At 39.9% G+C, this 23,728-nt stretch overlaps 4 protein-coding genes across 9 annotated transcripts; 3 read left to right on the plus strand and 1 right to left on the minus strand.

Moving 5' to 3' along the window:
* Positions 1-527: 527 nt before the first annotated feature.
* Positions 528-3,288, plus strand: eif3f (eukaryotic translation initiation factor 3, subunit F). Its single transcript, XM_067529301.1, has 8 exons — positions 528-684; positions 1,107-1,177; positions 1,734-1,813; positions 1,906-2,043; positions 2,141-2,232; positions 2,434-2,570; positions 2,779-2,892; positions 3,116-3,288. The coding sequence occupies exons 1-8, from the start codon at positions 573-575 to the stop codon at positions 3,191-3,193; spliced, it is 822 nt and encodes a 273-aa protein (XP_067385402.1). The 5' UTR covers positions 528-572; the 3' UTR covers positions 3,194-3,288.
* Positions 3,289-3,687: 399 nt separating this feature from the next.
* On the minus strand, positions 3,688-4,562 carry apooa (apolipoprotein O, a). Its single transcript, XM_067529307.1, has one exon. The coding sequence runs from the start codon at positions 4,502-4,504 to the stop codon at positions 3,977-3,979; it is 528 nt and encodes a 175-aa protein (XP_067385408.1). The 5' UTR covers positions 4,505-4,562; the 3' UTR covers positions 3,688-3,976.
* On the plus strand, positions 4,559-7,977 carry dnaaf6 (dynein axonemal assembly factor 6). 3 transcript variants are annotated; one of them, XM_067529306.1, is made up of 6 exons: positions 4,559-5,292; positions 5,931-6,016; positions 6,125-6,230; positions 6,634-6,730; positions 7,193-7,278; positions 7,537-7,977. In XM_067529306.1, exons 1-6 carry the CDS (start codon positions 5,270-5,272, stop codon positions 7,664-7,666), a joined length of 528 nt encoding a protein of 175 aa, XP_067385407.1. In that variant the 5' UTR covers positions 4,559-5,269; the 3' UTR covers positions 7,667-7,977. The 3 variants fall into 3 exon arrangements, with proteins under 3 accessions (XP_067385407.1, XP_067385405.1, XP_067385406.1); XM_067529304.1 differs by having other exon boundaries at positions 5,950-6,016; XM_067529305.1 differs by having other exon boundaries at positions 5,950-6,016; positions 6,634-6,727.
* A 298-nt stretch (positions 7,978-8,275) lies between these two features.
* On the plus strand, positions 8,276-23,283 carry pip4p1a (phosphatidylinositol-4,5-bisphosphate 4-phosphatase 1a). Of its 4 annotated transcripts, none has more exons than XR_010916482.1 (8): positions 8,276-8,524; positions 9,548-9,741; positions 13,092-13,198; positions 14,833-14,938; positions 17,386-17,438; positions 18,260-18,350; positions 20,224-21,572; positions 22,090-23,283. XR_010916482.1 is itself a non-coding variant. In XM_067529302.1 (7 exons), exons 1-7 carry the CDS (start codon positions 8,407-8,409, stop codon positions 20,365-20,367), a joined length of 813 nt encoding a protein of 270 aa, XP_067385403.1. In that variant the 5' UTR covers positions 8,276-8,406; the 3' UTR covers positions 20,368-23,283. The 4 variants fall into 4 exon arrangements, 1 of the variants encoding a protein (XP_067385403.1); XR_010916481.1 differs by having other exon boundaries at positions 20,224-20,587; positions 20,897-23,283; XR_010916483.1 differs by having other exon boundaries at positions 20,224-20,587.
* Positions 23,284-23,728: the final 445 nt, after the last annotated feature.

The raw sequence follows: 23,728 nt of genomic DNA on the forward strand, positions 1-23,728 counted from the left end.
ACCGGATCTTTCTCATGTCAGCTGAGAATGCATGTAGACAGGGGCGGGACTTTATTTCGACGGTAACACCAGCGGCCAATCACATGTGAGGACAGACTAGAATGATACGTGAAAGGGCAGACGTCATAATGACAAGACTTTGCCCTTTACTTGTTTGCTGTGATTCTGTGTTCAGTTGTCCATTTAAAGGCTCAATTAATGTTAAACAATAGTAACTGCTTCCTTGACAACTGGTTAGGCAAACCTCAAGGCAAAAAACTTAAAATGCAGTTATGTGACGTGTTGGTGACGTCATTGGTACGGTTCTTAACCTAATCTTTCAAGACACAGCAGCCATTAAAACCAAACAGAGAAAACCCCGTTGGCTCATACATAAGACTGAATAACAAATTGCTTACCAACACATAAACCATTCATAATTGCTAAATTTCGCTCAAATATAAGGCTCCAGGTGGCACTAAAGTAAGAGCCATTTGGGAGCCATTTTGGAGCCGTAAGAATCGACTCTTTTAAGGGAGCCGAGCCAAAAGAGCCGGAACTCCCTTCACCAGTATCAAGTCTCCCTTTCCAAGATGTCGGTGTACGGGCCAGTGGTGAAAATTCATCCTGTCGTTCTCGCTTCTATCTGCGACTCTTACGAGCGAAGAAATGAAGGAGCGAGCCGCGTGATTGGGACGTTGTTGGGTAAGAAGAAAGTTGATATAATTGTCTTCCGTTGGATGGACTGTCTTCTGTTAATATAGCTGATGGATAGTTAGCTCATTTAGCTTGCCTGCTAACGCATGCTGGCCTAGCTATAGCTTTAGCTATAGCCATAGACAGTGCTAATGTTAGTTACTGTTAGCTAGCCGAACTGCTAGCGACAACCCTTGCAGCAGCTGGATGCGCGTTCAGATGATCGAAACGATTAAAAATATTGTTCATTATAATAAAGTTTGCCATGTCATTTGTCCTGTTTTAATGTTAGTGATTTTTGGCGCTTATGACATTTGTCTGTGAGAGGTGTTACTTATATAAGCCAGTGCTAGTTCAAAGTGTGCAATGTTGTTAGCTTGTAAGCTAAGAAAGCGATTAATAAAAGGTCTCATGTACCGTGTCCTTCTTAGGTACTATCGACAAACATTCTATTGAGGTGACCAACTGCTTCTCTGTTCCCCACAATGAGTCTGAAGATGAGGTATGATGTTAAACTTTATTATTGATAGTATGTTAACGTATTTAGGGTTCATGGATATGTTATAGGGTTGTAGTGCTACAGTGGTCTTATCAGTCATAAATAACATATGGCCACAATCTGTAGGCCTAAATGGGAAAGAAAATAACATTTTAATAGAAAGTCACAGAAATAAAATCTTTTCTTATGCTGAATATCCATTTTGATTGTCTGGAGTAAATTCGGCATGTTTTGTGTGGTAGATGCTCTGTTGATGTTTTGTATTGGCTTGACAAGGTTCTGTTGTAGAACCACATTGTAAGCAGTAATTAATCTGCAGGAGGCAAAAACTGCTGTGCAAAGTTGTAGGTGCTGAAAGTATAATTACCTTTTTAAAAGTCAAGAAGAGGACAAAGTAGTAAAAACTTTGTACAGATATTATGTGGTTTTAAAAAACTGACCTTTGTTGCGCATTTAAACATTTATTGACAGGTATAGATGCCTCATCTTGCAATATTTGAAAATGTGTTCTGTAACAAAGTGTCTCACATTTATTTCTTTTCTTTTTTTTCAATAACAGGTGGCTGTGGACATGGAGTTCGCCAAGAACATGTACGAGCTCCACAAGAGGGTTTCACCCACTGAGGTCATCATTGGCTGGTGCGTCAGTGAATAAAATCTTGGATTATAAAACTGGAATTTGGGGGGGGGGTGGGGGACTTGGCTCACCAACATGACATCTTTCTTCACAGGTATGCCACAGGCTTTGACATCACAGAACACTCAGTGCTCATTCACGAGTACTACAGTCGTGAGGCCACCAACCCCATTCACCTGACTGTGGACACAGCGCTGCAAAGTGGCAAGATGAACATCCGCGCCTATGTCAGGTTGGCCAGTCTTCCTGTCTGTGACTGTTTCTTTTGTGTTATCATCTACAGATGGAAAGTATGTGTTTGAGTGTACTTGTGTGTCTCTCCCACACAGTGCACAGATGGGGGTGCCAGGAAAGACAGTTGGTGTGATGTTCACCCCACTGACTGTCAAGTATATCTACTATGACACTGAGAGGATAGGCGGTAAGAATACAAGGCATAAATGTGGATCAGTTTGAAAACAAATTTTTTCCCACTAAATATCGGTGTCTTGAAATCTTATCTTTAGCAATTTTCCCAAGTGGAAAAATATTTCTGTCTTACTGAAGTTTTTAATGCGCATATCAAGATAAGTTATTGCTAATGACTTTATCTTCCTAGTCTAACACTGTCTCTGTGTTGCAGTGGACCTTCTACAGAGGACTCGTGTGACTTCCACTCGCACTAAGGGGCTGACCTCTGATCTGTCCCAAGTGGCTGGCTCTGCAGCCAGGGTACAGGACATGCTGACCACTGTGCTTGCATACATTGAGGACGTATTGGTGAGCATTAAACCTATTGGAACATTGGTGTGACTCAACTCGCATGCAAGTCCATAAAGGATTACAGTCTCTACTTAAACCCAGTGATTGAACATTGACCACTTTTTCTTTTCCCAGCAATTTTGCTACCGTTTGACTTCTTTATCATTAATAGAGACCTGTTAAAGTGTAACAATTCAAGTGTCTGTACTGTTGTTTAATCTCTCAGTCTGGCAAGGTGACGGCAGACAACAGCGTGGGCCGTTTTCTGATGGACCTGGTTAACAAGGTGCCCACCATCTCACCCGAGGACTTTGAGAACATGCTCAATTCTAACATCAACGTAAGTGCTTTTTGTACGCTCAAATGAAACTTTTTCACGTGACGATGCTGAAGGGCTTTGTGGATCTCCTTCAACCTTCATTTACTTGCTGCTCTGAGGCTTGTTCTTAGGGACATAAAAGTAGTTGTTACATCTGTAATCAAGAACAAAGCATATTTTACGGTTGAGCTAATTCATATCCTTATGCAGATTACTGTACTGACAATGTGGTTTGTTGTCATAGGACCTGTTGATGGTGACCTACCTGTCTAACCTCACCCAAGCACAGATTGCTCTAAATGAGAAGCTGGTGCTGCTCTGAGAAGATTCTTTCTTTAAAGTGTTTCATATTTAATTTTTGTACACTTTTTTTTTTTTTTTTTTTTTTGGCTGTGATGAATAAAGATGTTAAAGTCATTTCCCTTGGGTATGTTGTGATATTGTAATACATGTAACACAGTTTGGATAATCACCATTTACACGAAGGGCTATATTGCTAATGCAATCTGGCTTTTTAAAGTAATGTTCTCAAGCTACAAATTAGACGGCTCATTTTGACCTTGTAGTGCTGCCTTTTTATAAATGTAATTTACATAAATTAAGATGTTTTAAGGGCCGAGCTGGATGAATATTTGAAATCTCAACTAGCCAGTAGTGTGTTGTTATTTTTTAAACGCTAAATTAGAGAAAAAGTTAACGAGCACAAGTTCAATTTGTGTGAATCCAAAACATTTTCAGTTTCTTGTTACTTTCCCCTAACTCGAGTGTTGAGTATAGGATTAACGCAGTAACACCTGATAATCATGTACACAAACGTTAATCTCTGAATATAATACAAGTTGTTTATTTATTGTCTACATAAATATACAGTCAAATCAGAAGTAAAGCATTTTCACACCCCTTGTAACAGGCTATGCACCAGTCTTGAGTTACATGTGAACCAAGTTCACAAAAGTGGGCATGAGGAAGTCACACAGATCCAGGTCAAGGTGGCGCATGTCAATCCACAGTATCGGGGGGAAGAGTTGTGATTTTGTTATTGCTGAGTTGTCGCAGTCATATTATGCGTTCATTTCTGAGGGGGGGTCTTATTCTGCGCTCGTCTTTACGGCCTCATGATCTTCTCCACAGCAGCGTAGGTCTTCACCGCGCCATCGTACACACAGTCCCCGCTTGACTTTGCGATGGCGGCAGCCTGCTCCGGGTAGTAGAGCGAGGCGCTCACGGTCATAAGGCCCGCCGGATAGATGAACCTTTTAATCCTGGCACCCCTGGCAAGGAACAGCCCCAGGACCCCCGTAAAGCCGATGACTCCCGCCCGGGGATAGAAGTCCTTCGGTGGGTTCCTTAAGTAGGCATAGGTGTCATTCCCAAGCTGGACGACACTTTGAACTTTGGGTTTAATTTTGCAATAGGTGCCCTCACACCAAGCCGTGTATGGCTCTACTAACTTCCTGAGGGTGGCGACACTTTGCTCCAGCTCAGCCGACTCGGGCTCCACATTTCGTAACTTGTGTTCGGGCGCGGTGTACAGAGACAGGTCATCTAGGTTTTTCACGGCGGCCGACTTTTTCTCTTCGTCACTGCCTGAAGCAAATATCGTGATCGGTAACATACTCAGACCCCCCGGCATTGTGCTACCTGTCACCTTCAACACGATCTCTACGGGCCATGCATCCAGTACGGTGTCCGAGGAGGGGCATACGCGAAACTCCGCCTTCCAGTTACTTACGCTTAAAGTCCCGAGAACAGACTTCAGTAATGAAATATAGGATATCTTGCACTTTTGTTTTTCCTTTTGTTACTTCAACATTTTACTCTACACATATCTGCAACAGCCATTACTGTGATGATTTTAAATATAGAAGCAAATATGAACACCTTATAATATGTTATGAATGTTTAAAGACTGTAATATTAGTAGCTTATGTGCTAATCAGCTCTGCCATGACTGAGTCCGTTTTTTTTGATTTATCACTAATGTTATAACATAAGTTAATATGATAACGTCATGAGGAACGGGGAATAGATTAAAATTGAATTGTTAACAATTTTATTACAATTTTGCCAGACAAATAATCTGCTGAACTCATAATTGTGTCTTTTCCAAAAAGTCTTCTGTTAATAATAAATTTGTCTTTTTTTATGTCTGTTTTTCCGTGACGTCACTGGTTCCCATGGCAGCCTGCGTCTGGTTGTCTCCAGGGAAACGAGAAGCGTCAACATAGCTGTATTTATGCATGTCCAGGCTAAGGCTAGCTTGTAATCGATTGTTTTTTTTTCAGTTTTAATTGTTTCAATTTTTTTTCTGGGATAAAATTGTGCCCAATGGAGTGTCTTGGAGTTTCATCTGTTCAGAATCTACAGGCTCTGTCTGCCTTGTTGTCACCGCAGGAGGATGAGGAGGAGGAGGAAAGCAAAGTAAGATATTGTCAACTGATCTCTAATCAGCATGTCCATATTTGATAATTAATTTGTGTTAACTATAGGTAGCCAATAATCCTGCATTCAAATGTTTTACCCAAGTGCAAAAGTGTTATCAACAGGATTTCAGTTGAGGTAGGGCCTGTTTAAAGTAAAACTAGTGCTCACATCAAAATGTATTGAAAGCAAAAGTACTTCTTTCACACCTAGTTGAAGCTGAGCTAAGTTTACCCATTTTACACACCTTAAATAAGGCATCATAAATAATAATCATCATACTGTATAAACCAATTTAATATTTTAACTAATGTTCAAATTAATTTAGATGAGTTTCTCTGCACAGGTAGTGGAGTCAAAGTACAAAGTAACATAAAATCAAAATACTTAAGCAAAAGTACCTCTAAACCACATACTGTAATGCACTTTAGTAAATGTACTTACTTAGTTACATTCCAGCACTAAATATGTACATGTTTATTACATAGATATAGCTACAATAGATAGCACAAATCTGTGCAAAACTATGCATTTTACTTATCTTACCTTAAAATTGCTGTAGTTGAATTGATTGTATTCTATAAGTGTCTACGTGTTTGACTGGACCAGAGCCCTAACGCTCCACTGATTTTCAATAGCGCAATTTCATCTCAACAGAATGTGTCAGCTTATGCACAGCTGGGTCCTGGACACATCGGTCCCACACCTAAACAAGATAAAGATGGTAATGATTTGTATTTGTCCAACATACCTTCTCAACAATATCTCAAAGTGGTTACAGTAACAATGCACAAACAAACTGTAACGGGGGTGTGCATATCTTTTTATTTAGTGTCAACTCCCTGCGTGCAGAGAAACGGCAAAGATATCTGGAGCGAGGAAGAGGTGGCTGAGGGCTCCCAGTATGATGATCTTGCTGATCCGCGACCACAGCCTGAGTAAATGCACGGCATAAAATCACAGAGAACAAATGGTTTTACTGATGCGAATGGGGTTAACTGCAGAAAAAACTTTAGCATCTGCTGAATTTTCACTCATTCCTTCACTTCTGAGGTTAAAATGGTCGTTGTTCTCACTTAGTGCATTTGATCCTTAATAGCAAAAAGCCATACTGTCACATTTAAGTCTGGAACCTGCGGTTATTTACCATAATTTGTACCTGGACAAAAAGTTGAGGCTGCCTGTCATCACAGCTCTTCTTCCATACTCCACTGCTGTCTGTTGATATCTGTGTTGTCTGCTTGTTTCTGGCTTTTTATTGTTGAGTTAATTTAACGTGAAATGATTTTTAACCTCATTTGGACATTTCTACATAAGTGTGTGCGTAACATCTATTTGCAGGTATGAAATAATTCTTAAGCAGAGTGTGGGGACAGAAGATTTGTTCTTGGGATTGAGCGGAAAGGACCCATCCTCAATGTGCTGCGAAGCCATGGTGGTACTGTAACTAAATCATCTCCTCAGAATTTTTGTGTGCCACAAAATATGCTAGTTTGGTAATGAAGCATTAAATGTACAGAGGTGTAATTGGGAACCAATGACATGTTTAAGAAGAATAACATGTATGGGCACAGGATTCAGTGAATGGATTTTAAGTAGATCATTTCAAAGCAGTATCAATGGGGGAAAGGAAGAGAGTATAAATGTTTAGAAAGGTTTATATACTCAAAGTGTAAGACTAAATCTTATACTTCATCACCAAACAGCGACAGGAGTTGGTAAAAAAATTTTAATTCCTGTTAACCATCAACTACAATTTCCACACCTTTTAAACCCAGATTATGTGTTGAAGGGGAAGAAAGTAGTAGAAAATCACATTTCTTGGACAGTAGAATAGTGATGTTTTTTTTTATGTATACACTGTAAAATATTAAAGAGGTTGACATTTTCCTACTCTTAGGTGAAAATTAAACTACCAGACACTAAAGCAACAGATGTAGTCCTGGATGTGAAAGAAAAGTTCCTTGATATGCGTGCGCCAAAATAGTAAGTCTTGCTTTGAAAATGTTCTCTTTCATTTTTGAATCCCCTCAAGACAGAGCAGCAGCAGTTCAGACCAAATGCTCCCATTTCCAGACATTTCCTTTTAATCAGAGGTTCACGTCATGATCTGGGCTTTGATTGCTCTATCAAACGGCTGTTAACATCACCCACTCTCATATACTGTGCAGTGCTACACACATAGTCTCTCCCTCATGCTTTCCCCGTCTCGTCCAACCTATCGTTTTTTTCCCCTCTCTTCAGCAAACTGGGTCTCCATCTCCCACATCCCACCCACAGCCAAGAGGGCAAGGCTCAGTTCTTCAGTGAGAGACAGGAGCTGGAGGTGACTCTGCTGCTGAAACGCCCTATGGATTACATCAACATGCAATAGGGAAGAACAAGATGACACAACTGAACTTGAGACACGCTGCCTTGAGAAAAACCTCCAATATAAAGCCGTGGTTCTGCTGTTATTACATTACATTTTTTTACATGAGGGCTGTATTATTAAAACACTAGAGCTGTACAGTTAGTGATAGTAAATCCAGATAAAAACGTTCTACTTAACTCTATACTGACCTTAATGGGATCAGTATTGTACTGTTTGTACTGTATTGTGCTGTTAATTTTCTGCCCTTTCATACAAATCTGCTGTGCAGTAATTTCCTTAACCACAAATAAATTTACACGTATACAACATAATGTAGGGAGTCCCTGTTTTGGACATTTGAGTAAAGAATTTAAAGCGGTGGTCCATGTCTGCTACAGTACTTTTTCTTTAGGCTGTTGTACTTATACTTTAGTATTGAGTGTGTGTAGGCTACTATTGTCACCATTGTTTTCCAGCACTGACTAAAGATAATAGAGCTTATTAACTGGGTGTAACACTGCTTTATAAAGAGCAGTCACAGCAAGCAAATGATTCAAAGCTCATTTCTATGCAATTTGCACTCGAACCAATTCGGGCCCGTGGAGCATCCCCGGGTGTGCAGTGCCACACCCCCAGGCACCGTTACCGCAGCAGCAGCGGTGGTGTGATCATGTGACGCCTGCGTTTCCAACACAACAAAATAACGGTCTCGGTCTGCGCTCGCGCTCCCACTCTCACCCCCTCCACGCCTCGCTGTCGGTATGGCGGACGGCGAGAGGTCTCCTTTACTATCAGATCTGGGAGATGGTGCTCTTGGCAGCGGTAACGGCGGGGTGTCTCCCGGTGCTGCGAACTACGGTGTGCCCAACGAACCACTGAGTGAGTGTCCACGGTTCTCTTGTCCTCAGCGTGAAGGAACCTAGCTTACGTTAGCCCCCACTGACTGGGCATTCTGGTTAGCTTGCTAGCTCCTGTCTGGCAGTGACAAAGAGCCGGTCTGTCACGCCCGTCTTTGTGTTGGATATGATGTTAGCGTTCACACTGTTTCTTTGCTGGCAGATAAAATATTCCTGTTTTGCGACGTGAAGCAGAGATGTAAGGACATCCACACTGTGCTAACTAGTAAGCTAACCTAGCAGCCTTTACATTAGCTTGACCGTCAGCCGTAGTTGGCACCGGCAAACCACATCACAGAGCTCGGGCTTTGCAGCACAGTAATGTTCTAACTGTACTATTTTTTTTTTGTTTTTTTTTTTGTTTACCAACATACATTTTAACACGTGCTTCGACACAATGGCCACTCTACTCCCAAGCTAGATAATGGTAAATGGGACGGTACTGTTCAGCTAGCTAGCTAGCGTCCGAGAAACACCTGATGGGATTGACACACAAGGAAGCCAGTAGAGAGTGATGCTGTGTGGCAGGGCTGCGACCAGCAGCGGCTCGCACAGGGAGGTGCTGTGTTCCATCGCCCCAGTGGAAAAGCCATGAGCTATGGCTCTTGTGTTTAGTTCCTGCAGCTTGGATCAAAATAGTGCTGCACAATTGATTTACTATACTTCCCGAGAAGGTCGCCTGTTGTCGCAGATTTCTGGATTGAACGCTGTCCCATTCAAATAGTGAAATCTGGACTTGTCTTTCTCAAACACTGGTTTGTTGAAACTGACCCAGATCAGCATTCCAGGAGTGTTTTTCTTCTAAAGCTCTTTTCAGTTGAACTCAAGACCTAATCTTATTATCTTGTTAATTATAATATAAGAGGTCACTTGACAGGGGAACTGGGCTGTTCTCATTCCATTGCCCAACTCTTGTGACTGTGTTCCCTCAGAAATCTTTTCTCACTGCACTTACAACGTATGTATTCACCATTCTTCCGCATTCTTGTCTCCTTTTCTTGTTCAGGCTTTCCTTCCATCCCCATCCCAACTCAGCCCTCGGTGCTCCTAGGGGAGGACCCACCGCCGTACTCCCCTCTTACCTCCCCAGAGAGCGGCAGTGCCCCTGATATCAGCTGCAGGGTGTGTCAGAATCTGATCTCTGTGGAGGGCAAGATCCACCAACACGTGGTAAAGTGTGGGGTCTGCAATGAAGCTACGGTGGGTTTGTAGAGGAATCTGTCGCTTTATGGTCCGTATGAAACAGACACATGCATAACTTCATCAGTGTTTAACACAGATTACAGAACAAATTTTCATTGTCAGTTTTTAGATACGTGGGTCTAAAAAAAAAAAAAAAGTTTTTCATGCCAATAAAATGTAACTGAATCGCTTCCCAGAACCGTTATCTTCATGACTGTATAATCCACAGAGCTATTAGCAAGGTCACTAACGGTGCCCATAATCCCTATGAAAATGTTCTATTATATAAAACTAGGGTCTGATAATATGGCATGAAAACTTGATTGCTGTTGTTTTTTTGTTTGATCTTTTTTAGTGTTCTAGATGATTCCCAATAATAATCAAATGATTTCTGTCTAAATAACAGTCTAAAGAAAATATAATTTAAAAATGGTATTCTTCATTCAAACCCCCAGTAGCTGGGGCCAGTTGCTCAAAATTGACAAAAGAAAATCATCAGCAAGACTGTTACCCTTAAAAAATAAATTAAAAAGTAATGTTTATCCACAGCAAGTGCATAGTGGGTTCTGCATGCTTCCAAAACATGGGTGATCTTTATTCTGTGCCGTCCCTAAATGCGTCGTAGCTGTTGCTAATAAATGACTAACAAGCCTACTTCTCTGTAGGGAGTGTTACTTCCTTAATGTGATTCCTGTATTTTAAGACAAGTGAAAAGGAGAAGTAGTGCTACGTCTTCCATTTCCATATTACAGAAGTAACTTGACCACCTCTCTGTGGTGTTATGTCGGTAGAGTAGCCGCAGGAACAAACTCCTTTAGCACTTGTATTTCCAAGAAAAGGCTGACGGCTTACATTGTTGTTCGAACCAAAGGCTGTACCGTGTGGTAGTTGTGTGTGGCAATGCAAAAAGGAAGCAACAAGTTGAACACATGTCAGGGTAAATTTAATGACAAAGATTTAGTTATCTCCTTGACCACAACTTTTGACTATTGAGAGTATGTGACACTTTTACTGATGATAACACAGCATGTAATTTTAACAGCCATCACTGCCAGATTCACATGTCGAGAGGGTTTATTAGTGTTCATTCCTAGCTGTGCATAACGTGTGCAGATGGAAGAAGAAACGTGTCCAGATGTACCAATAGTCGATAGGAAAAAGTTACAGATGGTCGGCAACATATGTAGAAGTAGAGAAATCTGTCCCGGCTGTTCATCTATGGGTTGATGGCAACAACCTTATGTAAACATAGACATGAGTCCCTGAAATTAGTCCTGAGTGTGAAAACATACATTATAACAGTCATATAAGGATTGTATTAAGATGGGCCTCAAATCTGGAAATGTGTTTGTGGATTTTTACAGGAAGCTGTATCTGTGGATAGTAATTACTTGTTTAGGGTGAATAAGTTTGTTAAATTGGTTTTAATGGACTTCTCTTAGTCCCAGCCCCTATTTTTTAATATTAGGCTGATAAATTGTCAATCAACAGTCAATCAACCAATCAATCACTGACTGTTGTCATTTTGTCATGCATACAGCAGTAGTGCAGACAGACGCATTTCTCTCTTACAAAAAAAAGCACCATAATAATGATAATATAATGAATGACTCAATTAAATAAAAAGTAAAAATGAATGAATGATAGATGGGTGACAACGAGTGGAGTAAAGTGATGATAAGGTCCTAGGTCAGCGGTTCAACAATCTGACCGCTTGCAGTAGAAAGCTGTTGAACAGTGTGCTGGTCCTACTTTCAACACTACGATACCTTTTTCCTTGATGGCCACAGCTCACACAGGACATATTGTGACATAAGAAATTTGTCCAGCTAAGTTTTAGGGTGGGGTGGCAATTATCTTGTACAAATAACTACACATAAATACAATTCCAACAGTTATTTCTCTGCCATCAATTAGTGTCGCAAATATCTTTATCGCATTAAAACCTTGTAATGAGGTGGCGCGTCAGTCTTTTGTTTTGATTTTATTTTATTTTTCCTCTACTAGCCGATCAATAGCACCACACAGGACAATCTGAAATATTGGAAGCAATGTAGGTAAATTAAGACATCACAGCATCATTAAGTCTCAGGAACAATACTTTTCTTTTTTTTTTTTGAGTAGCTTGGTGTTAAATAGCAGTACAAGGATACTTAATGTTTTGTTTTTGGCTAAGAAAATATATAAATGTTAACACTGACACATGCTTTAAAATCAGCCAGTGATTTTAATAACGAAAAGTGCCTGTAAATGGATGGTTGAAGAATATTTTTGCTCTCTTCCCTACAGTGTTGATATAAGCTTCAATCCCCAAGCAGAAAGTGAAAGTGAGAACGAAGCAGCAAACACACAGGACTGAATGTGATGCGGTTAGTCAGTTTAATGATGCTGCAAAGAGATCCTTCAGTAGGGCAGTCTGACAGCGGGATGTTATCTTAAGCCCTGAGGAACAGTGCGATTTCACACAGTGCTAAAACTCAGATTGGAGTTTTTATTCTCTCAGCAAGCTCAAACAATGTCCTCAATAACTGATTTAGGCCTGCACTATTATGGGATTTGGTGAGATTATACAAAGTAGCACCCGTCCTACATTTCTTAAATGTATATCCTGTACATTCTACTTTGTAAGAACATAATAGAATAATTAAAAATAAATAAAACAATTGTTTTGAGCTGTCAAGTAAAAGATTGTGCTAATCCTGTTTTAAAGCCTTTTAAGGAGTTTTCCTCGTGTATGTGTGTGTTAGAAGAGATGACAGTAGAGATGGCGCAGTAGGTAGAGTGGTCACCCATCAGTTGCAGGGCCATCGGTTTGCCGCCCGACTTTGCCTGGACATGTGCTGAAGATTCCGATCCCCCAATGTTGTCCTAAATCTCAGCCACTGAGGTTTAACAAACCAGTGAAGGATGAGTGCTGGTCCCAAGCAAGGCACATTTGAGGAGGTTTGCATCTGACATAAATCCTGTGCCAAATCAATGTGTGGAGTAAACAATCCGCCGAGGGGTGACCTCGATGGGATAAGCTGAAGAAAGGGTTTAAAGGAGGTAGATAAAAAGGCAACCTTGCAGGAGGCCTCTAGAAATAATTCACTGTTCTCTCCCTCACCAATAGATGCACGTTTAAGTGATAGCATATGATGCTTCCAGTCAGTTCAAATCTGAACTCATGTACTGTAGCAGCAACAGCATTCTTCCCTGTGACTTCACTTTCCCCAATCCAGTACCACTCAGAAAACCTCACTCCCTCTCGCAGTATTGGTTAGTTCTCGTCCGTCAAGAATAATTGGCTTGTTATCTATTCTTATTCTAATAGTTGTTCTACTGTCTTCTTATCTCTTCCTCCTGTGCGTCTCTGTCTCCCTCTGCAGCCCATTAAGAATGCCCCAGCAGGGAAGAAGTACGTTCGCTGCCCCTGCAACTGTCTGCTCATCTGCAAAGTCACTTCCCAGAGGATTGCCTGTCCCCGGCCATATTGGTGAGAAATTCTTCCCGTATGTGTGTTTGTGTATGCGCACCACTGAAAGACTGCACAAACACTGTGTGAGTGTGAAAGAGAAGGAGAAGTGAAGCAGAGGAAACAAGGTGCAGTGGGAGCAGTGAGTCCTTCAATTAAAGCTGTGCTCCCAGCGCAGTTTACATGCAGTGCTCAGTGAGCCGGATGAGGAAATAACAGTCTCATTAGAAAAGCCACATCATGGGTTTCACTTCTGCATAAGTATTATGAGAGGTGTATCTGTATGGCTAATGTACTGTGTTACTACTATATTGTTTGTGTTATTTATGGTCCATATTTTATTTTGGCATGGATATTATACATGTTGTCATTATCAGTCTGCACACAGAAGCTAAAAGTAAAATTCATACAACATGTAGCTGTTTGAAGGAATTTAGTGTGTGATTCAAAGTAGCCGCTAACCAAATGCACATTTAGTAATTTTATTAAATATAACATCAATGAGCAAAATGACACAGACGCCTTTTGAAATACAAAACGTTGAAGGTAAGCTGGACAAGTGGTATGGTACTGTCACTTTACTAATGTTATTATTTTTCCTTTTGATTTAGTTTTTTTCCTCTGCATTAAGAAAACCTCACAGGGTTGCTGAAATTTCAAATACAAAAAATGCACAGTTTTGGCTTCTCATGCTGCTGCAGCCTATTGTAAATACTCTGGAAGATAAGGCTACTTGTTTATCCCTGAGGCATAATATGTGCAAAAGCAACATCTTTTAGGCACATTTTTCTATTATTTTATTTTTGTTTTTGATTTATTTATTTTCTTGTTAATATTATGTGTAATACTGTGTGTAAATTGTTAATTGTGCAAAAGAAAATCTCTTAACTGAAAAATGACATGCTTACAAACATGGTATATACCTGAAATCCATAGTCCACCTGTCACTTTCAGAGCTGATCCTAAGACTAATTGGACTCTAGGCTAAGTAACATTTGCAATTTTGATTGTAGGCAACAACAGAAATACTGCATCATTTACTTTTTAATCAATAATTTCAAAGCACAATTACTTTTGTGCTTTACACGCAAAGAAGCTCTTAAAATGAATTGTAATTTAAAACTCTTTGAAATTGTTATATCTGAAGAATAGATTTAAATATAAATAGATGCTGAAAACCTTTATTTTGATGGGTGACTAGTGTGATTCTACAGTACATGTTTTTTTTAAGGTAGCTATTCACACTCCTGGTCTCATTGAAGACCACCAAAAGGTAACCGTTTGGGTAAAGTGATGCCAAAGGGTTGTGTGTATATTCCTCATTGCCTTTTTCCTACATTAAATTGCTCTGGAGAGTTTACCCCCAGTGCCACTGTTTTGCATTCAGACCAGACATGCTGACTAAACCAGACAGATTTCTGTGCAGCTGTGTGATGAGTTATTCTGAGCTGCTGTAGTTGTCTGAAGACGCTGTTTGTAGAAAAGCAGTGTAAGTGATGATGAGAAGATTGGCTGCTGATGATTCCAAAAAGTGAAACTATCATCAGCCTTTTCATACCACAGATTGTGATGACTTCTCATCAGGCAGTGACTGTGATCTTGTAAGAACTGTGAATGCTGAATGCTGAGTTTGTGTCTGTCTGTGTCTTCCACAGTAAGAGGATAATTAATCTGGGTCCAGTTCATCCTGGTCCGGCCAGTCCTGACCCTCAGCCAGCTGGGGCCCGTGTCTCCTGTGGACACTGCAGCAACACCTTCCTGGTACCACATACAAACTATTTGACCTTAAACTTGTAGAGTGATTTCTCAGGGAATCTGACTATTTGCTTTCTTGCCAAGAGTAAGACGAATGAGAAGATCAATACCATTCTCCTGTCTGTCACACAAATGAGGTTACAGCCCAGTACGTGTTAGTTTGGTTTTGTATAAAGGCTGAAAATGGAGACCAGCAGATGGCCTGGGCCTGACAACGTTAAGAAAATCCCTGAAACAAACCCGCCACGCTGCGCTATGTCTCTGGTGTAAGTTAGAAAATCCTACAGCCCTCAAGAATACGTGTTGCTTTCTGAATGACTAACATTTTTTAAATCCACCAGTTATACGTGGGGTTAAAAATAATTCCTGAGACTGAGATTAACCTTTTTAGTAATTTTGTAGCTTTGCGCGGCGTTGGAGTGCGAGCAGGCTGTGCTATAGCCCCTTCAAGACCCCACTTTGTTTGGCTCTGTCCATGTGGTTTCTAGCCTTTTCGCTCAGCTAATTAGGCTAATAGACTGCAGGCTCCAGCCTTATTTACCAAACAGAGAGAGGAGTGGTATCAATGTTCTCATATAATTCCTAGCAAGGAGGTAAAGTAGAGTCTACAAATGACTTTTCCTTTTAACAGCTTTAAACATGGTGAGAAAATATCCAAATGATCTTAAGCTACTGTACAACTGCATTTTCATTATTTTCATACTTCTACTTTCACTAAAACCCTATACTGTATGTAGTAGGTGTGTGTGTAGTTTATTTTCACGAACTCCTTCCCATTGCTTAAAACATTTTGCTGGGAAGTGAACCGTGAAGCAAAATAGTACAGCTTCCTAAACTGAGCTAAAACAAAATGAGCCTTTATTCCAAAAGCCATTTAGTGATTAGCCTCATCAGACTTCAGGGCAGTTGATCTGTCCTGCACCATCAGAACAACCACTGTTAAGTTTATAGCACAGTTCCACCACCTCTGCTTTCTCTGTGAATGGCAAGACCTGAAAAAGACTCAAATAGTGAAGCATTCAATACTTGAAGCTACGATCTAATAATGCTTTACAAGAGGTCATCTATCACTGTTCATAGTAACTGAAAAGTAAAACTGCTTTGGCATTTCGCTATTTAGGGTTTAATCATCTGGAGCTGAAGTATCTTGTGACATTTTCAGTAGGCCTGGACGATCTTAGTCGTGAAAGGTTCTGTAGTGCAGCCAGAAAAGTGAATTACTGAGAGGCCTAAACATCGTAACACCCAGCCAAGGAAGTGAGATATTGGTGATGATCAATAACTCTATCAACTCTCTGCAGAGATAATCTAGCTATTTTGTGCTAAAGGAAAGTAAAAAATTTAACTTACAGCTTTTGAACAATGTGCGAGGCAGGTAAAGAAGGTTTGGATATGTTGTCAAAGGGAAGAGCCGTCAGAGAAGAACGGAGCTTTAAAAAGAGGTTAGATGGATGCTACAAGGTGTTTAGCATTCAGTTGGACCTTTCCTACCTCTTTAAAGACAGGGTGGCTGAATGAAAATACAAATCTCTGCCCTGGGTGGCGTTGCAGTGATCCCTTTGTCACAGATCTGGTGATAATGTCCTCCGTGCTTCCCATACAGAGCGTTTCTATCACAACAAGAAGAATGTACAGCATGCACAGTATATTCTACTCTGCAGGGTTTACAAATGTCTCACATCCAATGTTGGAGGGGGAATAAATGTCTACACCCTGAGAGAAGACTATTTGTCTTTCTTATTTGTAGTGAGGAATGCAGTACCTGTTGGCAAGAATTGGGATGGCTGTATTAAACCTCTTAATATATGTCATAAATCTATGCTGCACCGGCAATATTTAAACAAGCCGTATTTTGCCTGCCATTGGCATATACTTATACTGAAAGTACTGGCCCCATCAGTGCACATTTACAATCAACACAGTGCAGTGATGAATTCTCTTTTTACTGATCGCTTCAGAATTTGCCTGACCATTTAAGTCATTTATGAAGTCAAACATTTATTTCCTTTTAAATAACCGTGAATTGAATAAAGGGTTTGGACTGTTAGTCCAAAATAAAAAATACTTTATAAGACATCACCTTACAATTAGCGAAGCTGTGATGCATTGTTGTTCCTTTCTTCTGACATTTAATAGAGTCAGTTTTTTAATATTAAGGCATGTTTATCACTAATAGAAACCTGGTTTAGAGAAATCCTTAATTACCACTAACACCTCATAAATAAGCAAAACAAAAGACAGATTTACTGCTTTTTTACAGCTATAGTTAACAACTTTTTAAAAAAATTTTTTTTTTTTTTTTACCCAACATATTTTAACTTTTACTACAGTGAATGTATTAATGGTACTTGTGTGTTGTCTTCACCATAACTAATAATTAAACTATAAAAATATATGTGTCCAAATGTTTCTGGCTGAAACCAAAGCTCACATGTTTCGGTTTGTCATTGCAGTGGACAGAGTTCACAGACCGGACGCTGGCCAGGTGCCCTCACTGCAGGAAAGTGTAAGTAGCCACAAGCAATTAATCCATTACACAACTTTACTCTCACTGTTCTTTAATATTTTATATAATTCAGGTTTGTTTTGTTTTTTTCCAAAGCAAAGAGTTAGCGGGTGGTGGCTTTAGGGTCTTATTCAAACTTGTGAATTAAACCTATGGCATTCTGTCGACGTCAATACGTCTTAACCACATCTGCTTTTCCACAAGAGGATTTTCTTTGCATTTTGTTATAAACCGCATTCTTATATTAATCAAATCCATAAGCTTCTTAACATTGTGAGCAAAGTTTTTGGGACTTTAGTGATGGGAATTAGTATGCATAACCCAAAATGATACCGAATCAATTCTTGAGATGCTTATATAAGTTATTTCATGGATAGCAAATGTGTAAATATTAATATTGCCTTAATTAATGAAAAAGATTTGCAGAACAATATTTTGCAACTTTCAAAATGTAAAAAACGCAACTGACATTTCTAAATAATCAGATCAGCAGATTGCACAAATTATTTTTTGTTTTCAGTATTTTAGTTTAACGAGGTGCTATAGGGAGGGGCCTGGTGGTTCAGAGGTACAGCGTTCGGTTGGGATGCAAAAGGCCACGGGTTTGAATCCCACCCCAACAGGTGTGGCAGCACCCAGCCAGCATGAGCCACCTTAATGCTGGTCCTGAGCCTGGATAAAAATGGGGGAGTTACAGCGGGAAGCGCATCCGGCGTGAAAACGCACGCCAAATCAATCCCTAGCACAGGTCCATCATAAATGTTGTACTAAATTAGCTCATTAGTAGTTAATGTTATTTTTTGTACTCTTCTCCTCTCAAGCTCCTCCATTGGTCAGAGGTATCCCAGGAGACGAAGCTTGTGGTGTTTTCTACTCTGCTTGTTATTCAGCATTTCCACCGCCGGACTGATGGTGAGTGGACCTCTGCAGACGCCGCACTGACATTCATAGAAGAGAGACTTCTAATCTGACATAGCTGCAATGACAGAAAACATGTTGTATTTTATAATACGAAAACTGTGCAATTACAGATAAAAGGTACTAGGAGGAAGCAGTACGATTAGAATCTCGTCCTTTTGCCGTCGCTTGTTTAACATGGAGGGTGTGCACCGCGCAGTAGCTCTAAAGACACTATGTGACAGGCCTCTATTTGTCATTGAGATATAGCGAACACATAGAGAACACAACCTAGTTCAACTGTAAGCGGTGTTACGGATGCAACGCCGTCTGAATAACAGAACAGCGTCTTCTCTTCCTCCTGGTGTGTTGTGCTGACAACATTTCAAAGCTTGCAGGGCATTGTGTATTTGAAAAAGAGAGGAAGACTAGAATATTCCCTTAATCATACAGTAGATCGCATTTTTATAATCAGTCTAATTATAAACCTGAACACACAGAACGAAATGGTCAATACATTCTGCTTTTTAAACAGCAGAGGGAGCAAGACGAGCATCAAACCGCTCCATCGGAGTAGGAACATTGAACCTGCCTGCCAGAATAAAGAACAGCTAGAAAAGTGCAGATATTAAATATGCTGTATTGGCAGCGTTACGTAATGCTGGAGTAGTGGCATAAATGTCACAACACTGCTTCCGGTTGGGTTTAATAAAAAAAGACATTTTGAATTATAGGAAAGGTGCACGAGCAGGTGTTTTGACAGTTTAATCTTTTGAGGTGTGCACTGCATCAGTAAACTCATACGGCAAGTGACACAATAGAGTTCCACACTGAATTTCACTAAACATGAGACATTGGTGATTTTCAAGTGAAGGTGGCTCATAAATTAGGGCGATTGTGGTTGGGGTGGCAAAAAAACATCAGTTCCAAGTTTCGGCAGATGTGTCTCAGAAACATGAGCTGAGGAATGACAGCATCTGAGAGCTGCAACATCATTAAAGCCGCGGATCAGTGACAGGAGGAGGAGAGGGAAAACAACATGTAAGGCTGGAGTAAAAGCCTTTTGTAAAGAGAAATGTATAAATATATTTTCCTTTTTTTAGGGGAATCATTGTAAGATGCAAGCGCCTGTCGCTCACTCTTTAAAAGTTTTGTTAATAAAGAGGATCTGCATCAGTTATTTTCTTAATTTTTATTTATTTATTTTTTTTTGTGGCCGTTCACACATAAACCTCTAACACAAAACCCCATCTGATTGTCAGTCTTAAGCTTATACATGTTGGCTGGTTCATCCCAAAATACCAATCTGGAAACACATGTTACTCCTTTGTGAATCCGTGGTTTTAAAACAAACTCTCCTTAATTCCAGGGGCATCGTTTTTTCTCACTTTATATCCATATTAGCTGTTCTTTTGTGTTGTGACTTTCAAGCACAGATTCATATTTCCATATTCTCAGAGATCCCTGTGGGTTCACTCAAAGTGACTTTAGCCATCTTCATTAAATAAATTTCTTCTGAGCAGCTGCACACTTAATACTTGATGGGAAAACTATTTTCTCTCCTCTACCCCTCAGTCACTGTTGAATACGAAGCCTTCCATTACAAATGATGCATTTAAAACTCAGTGTCACTGCATCGAGCAGATGCAGGTGGACTAATGCCTCACTATGGATACAATAATGATTTCTTTGCAATGCCCTTGAGAAGTGAATGTTTAATTTAAATCTGTTAAAGTTTGTTCATAATCTTATCAGTTTAGTCAAAATGGATAGTTTTACCTTCTCAAATGATAATGTGCCTTGTTTCCTTCTCTAACGATGTAGTAAATGGTTTGGTGGGAATTTCATTTCTATAAATCCCTCTTTGTGTTTTTGTGTCTCCCTTTAGGCTGGAACGTGGGTTAAGGCCAAAACCTACCCGGGGATCTACGCCTCGTGGGCTGTGCTGCTGCTCCTGGTCCTTGTGACCCTGGCTCGGGCCTTCTACTGGGCCTGCATGAGGGTCAGCCAGCCACTGCAGAACTTCACATAGAGCCTCCTCCAGCTCTCCCGAACCCTCTTCCCCCAACCTGCCAGGCAGGAGGAACGATGACTTAAAAAAAAACAAAAAAGAAAAGCCAAAAAAAACAGAATATTTATTTAAATCCAATTCAAGAAAGAAAACCTTCTCTTCCTCCTCCTGTTGCCTCCCTTTTAGTCAGATGTGTTTCTAAAACTGGATGGCGTTGGCTGCAACTGCTACGTATCTATCGGTAATTATGATGATGCATATAGCCTGATGTACTGTTTAACTATTCTAATCTCGTGGCCAGTGTGGGATTCATTTTAACATTTTAACACACTTTCTTTGTTACCTCCTGTTCTGTGTACGACCTTTGGCTTAAGTCTGACACATTTGTTGCCCCCAAAACTTCTAAGGTGAGGGCTTCGGGTTATTTCTTTTTTTCTTTCTTACTTTTTTTTTTTTTGGTGGTGGGAGGGGAGGGAGGGGTGTCCTACCTTTCTAAACCTAGTTTAACATTGGGTTTCTTATAGCATTTAACTCTTTCTTCCTTAAACAGATAAAATATGTTGAATGCGGCGATGAAGTCAGATGATGAACAAACTAATGTGAGTAGAAGCTAAGTGGCTGGAGGGACATCAGCTTTCATTCTTGAATCAAAAGATCAAGTAGGTGTTGACATGTGTCTGAAAAATTGAATTGAGCAGTATGTGAAGGTTGGTTATGATTTGTCTGAACTTGGTGTTTATGCTGAATTATCCCCTGGGACTGACTTTGATCCAAAGCAGCTTGGAAGCCTTAAAGGTGGAGCGACAGGAAGATTCAACACACACACACACACACACACACACGAATGCTTATAGCACACAACAAAAGGAGGAAACTCTTTTGGAGTTCCAGCAGCTTAGAAACCAGTTTGTTCAAGGCATCCGAGCCTCCGTCTTCAATGGCAGACCAACACATTTCTCCACACTGCTTTCCAGGAAAAATGACATGTGTGCCACTCTGCATGAACATTACATATTTTGTTCTAGTCCTCTAAGAGTTTACCTGCATCTACAGTTGCTTTGAGAAGATGGGTTTAATTTTTACCTACCTCTAAATAGTTGGGTTTTTTTTTTCCTGCTTGGCTTCCCCTAACAGAAGATGTCTGAGCAAATGTCTGAGGAGGATTTGGCTTTTACACTCCAATATCTGCCTTCTCATATCCACAAAACCCTCCCCATGGATACCAGGTGTGTTTTAGGTCTGCTCTGCTGCCGATTGTAAGATTTTAACTTTACGATCTCGACAACATTCATCGTAGGGAAGCATAAGAGCAGGATTGTTAGCAGCCTTCGGGATTAATTATGGTTAATATCATTGAAGATGGAGGCTAGTCAAGAATAGCCCAGTAAATACAAACGCACACTACACAATACATTCTCACTCGGTGTAACTCCCACAGTGACTTGCCTGTCTGTGGTTCTGAATGTGGTCATTTTTCTTCTGTTACAAATTGTGTTTTTGTTTGATTGTAAATATATTTGTTTATGTAAAATGGAAGTGACTAAGCAAATTCTGTTGCACTCTGAGCTTAACACTACTGCTGTGATCGCTCCCAGACGTTTTTATTTGTTTTAAGAAAATTATTTTTGCATCAGTTCACCTCTTATGTGTTTAATGATTTGATGAACTACTAACCTAATACGCCTCTGGACGCGCTGTCAGGTCCACATCTTATACACAACCTTTTTTTCATTTCCCTCTCAGACACACATGCAGCACCTTATACAGTGGCGAGAAACTGCATACACAAAGTGAAAACCGGATGAAGTTGTCCTGTTGGATCGAACTTGGGTCGCACCCAGTTCGTTTGGACGTTTAATGTTCAGGCTTCCATGAAGGCACACGAACAAAGAAGTCCTCAAATCATATTTGTCTGTTATCAAGTAAGATTCATTTTCTTCAAAACTCGTCCAAGGCCTTTTTTTTTTTTCTCCCCATTTTTGAAACCAGTTACACCAATCTGCCAGTTTCAACTTGTCAGTGCATTTATTTTTTATAAGACACATGCAAAAAAACAAAACAAAACAACAACATTTTAGGACATTTGAAGATGGAAAAACGTTTTCAGTGGCGTGATCAGGTTTTAATCCATCACTGCAAAAGAAATCGGTCATGGTAATGCCAATAATCAATGATCTGGCTAATGCTCTTTTGAGAGTTTGTTTACACACAAATAAAGACATGACGTATAAAACCAGTGATGTGTGTTCTTTCACCAGCACACAGGACTCGATGACCGTTCGCGTTTTTGTTTTCTTCAAGTAAAACGAGGTGTGATCTCAAATATTAATGTTACAGAACCTGTAATTTTGTGATGCAATATGTCTTGAAGGTCAAACTGGTGCCTCATAAATATTTTGGAGGTCTGTAATATCGAGTCTGCAGAGCAGCTCGGTTTTTCTTCATTTTGTATGCAGCTTTTGTCGAGCACCTGTTCCAAGCTGAGGGTTGGCCGTGTTCACCAGTGGTTTAACAATTTTGGGCTCACGTACCCCCTAGGCCCCATCAGGTGAGCTCCAGTCCCCTTTGATCAACAGTACTTGTTTTTAGCTTTTCATTCCACTTTCATGTTTTCAGTTTTTTTTTATTTTGAACTTGAACTGGAATATGGATTGAGTTGAAATGTCAGTGTTGGGCCAGTTTTTCTCAAATTGTCATTTGCTGTTACTGCTTGGATTTGCAGAAACTAGACCTTGCAGATATTTGTCCGTCACTTTTCGTATCTGTTTTGTTCTACTCTCGACTAAGTATTTTACGCAGTTTATTACAGGGGGGTTTGAACTGATGTTAACTGCTGTTTATTTATTTATTTTTTATGTTGATGTATTAATTATTGTTTGTGAATAATCAAAGAACAAAAGGCAACTTTTGGTATTAAAGTGATGCCCATCCGGTGAACCCTCGTGCTTTACGGTCTGCGGGTTACTTTTTAGTCCTTGTGGTCTTTGAGTTAGAGCTAGTTTAAAAAAAAAAACCACTCAATTATTACTTTTAGCTCTTATTTCTCCTATTTTAAACATTCCTTTGTTTTCATTCATGTTTTGATTGGTTGCAAACTTTATAGCCAATAATTATAGATTTCAGATTATAGATTTTTAAACATTTTGAACTGTTTATCACAATTTCTTAGCTAACATTCAGATATTTCTACAGCTGTGATAAATCTATTTAAAATGCAAAGTAGAACATCTTTAAATTACATTTTCAAAAGAATTCAGAATTTTTTTTATTTCCAAGTTATTTAATCTGATGAGACTATATTGTGTGATTGAAAACCGGAAAACAAATAATTAAAGTAGCTTTTATTTCTTTTTCTGCTTGAGAAGTTGGGATCTAAGCCTCC

This window comes from Channa argus, chromosome 14 (genome assembly GCF_033026475.1).
Source record: "Channa argus isolate prfri chromosome 14, Channa argus male v1.0, whole genome shotgun sequence".
NCBI classification, from domain to species: Eukaryota; Metazoa; Chordata; class Actinopteri; order Anabantiformes; family Channidae; genus Channa; species Channa argus.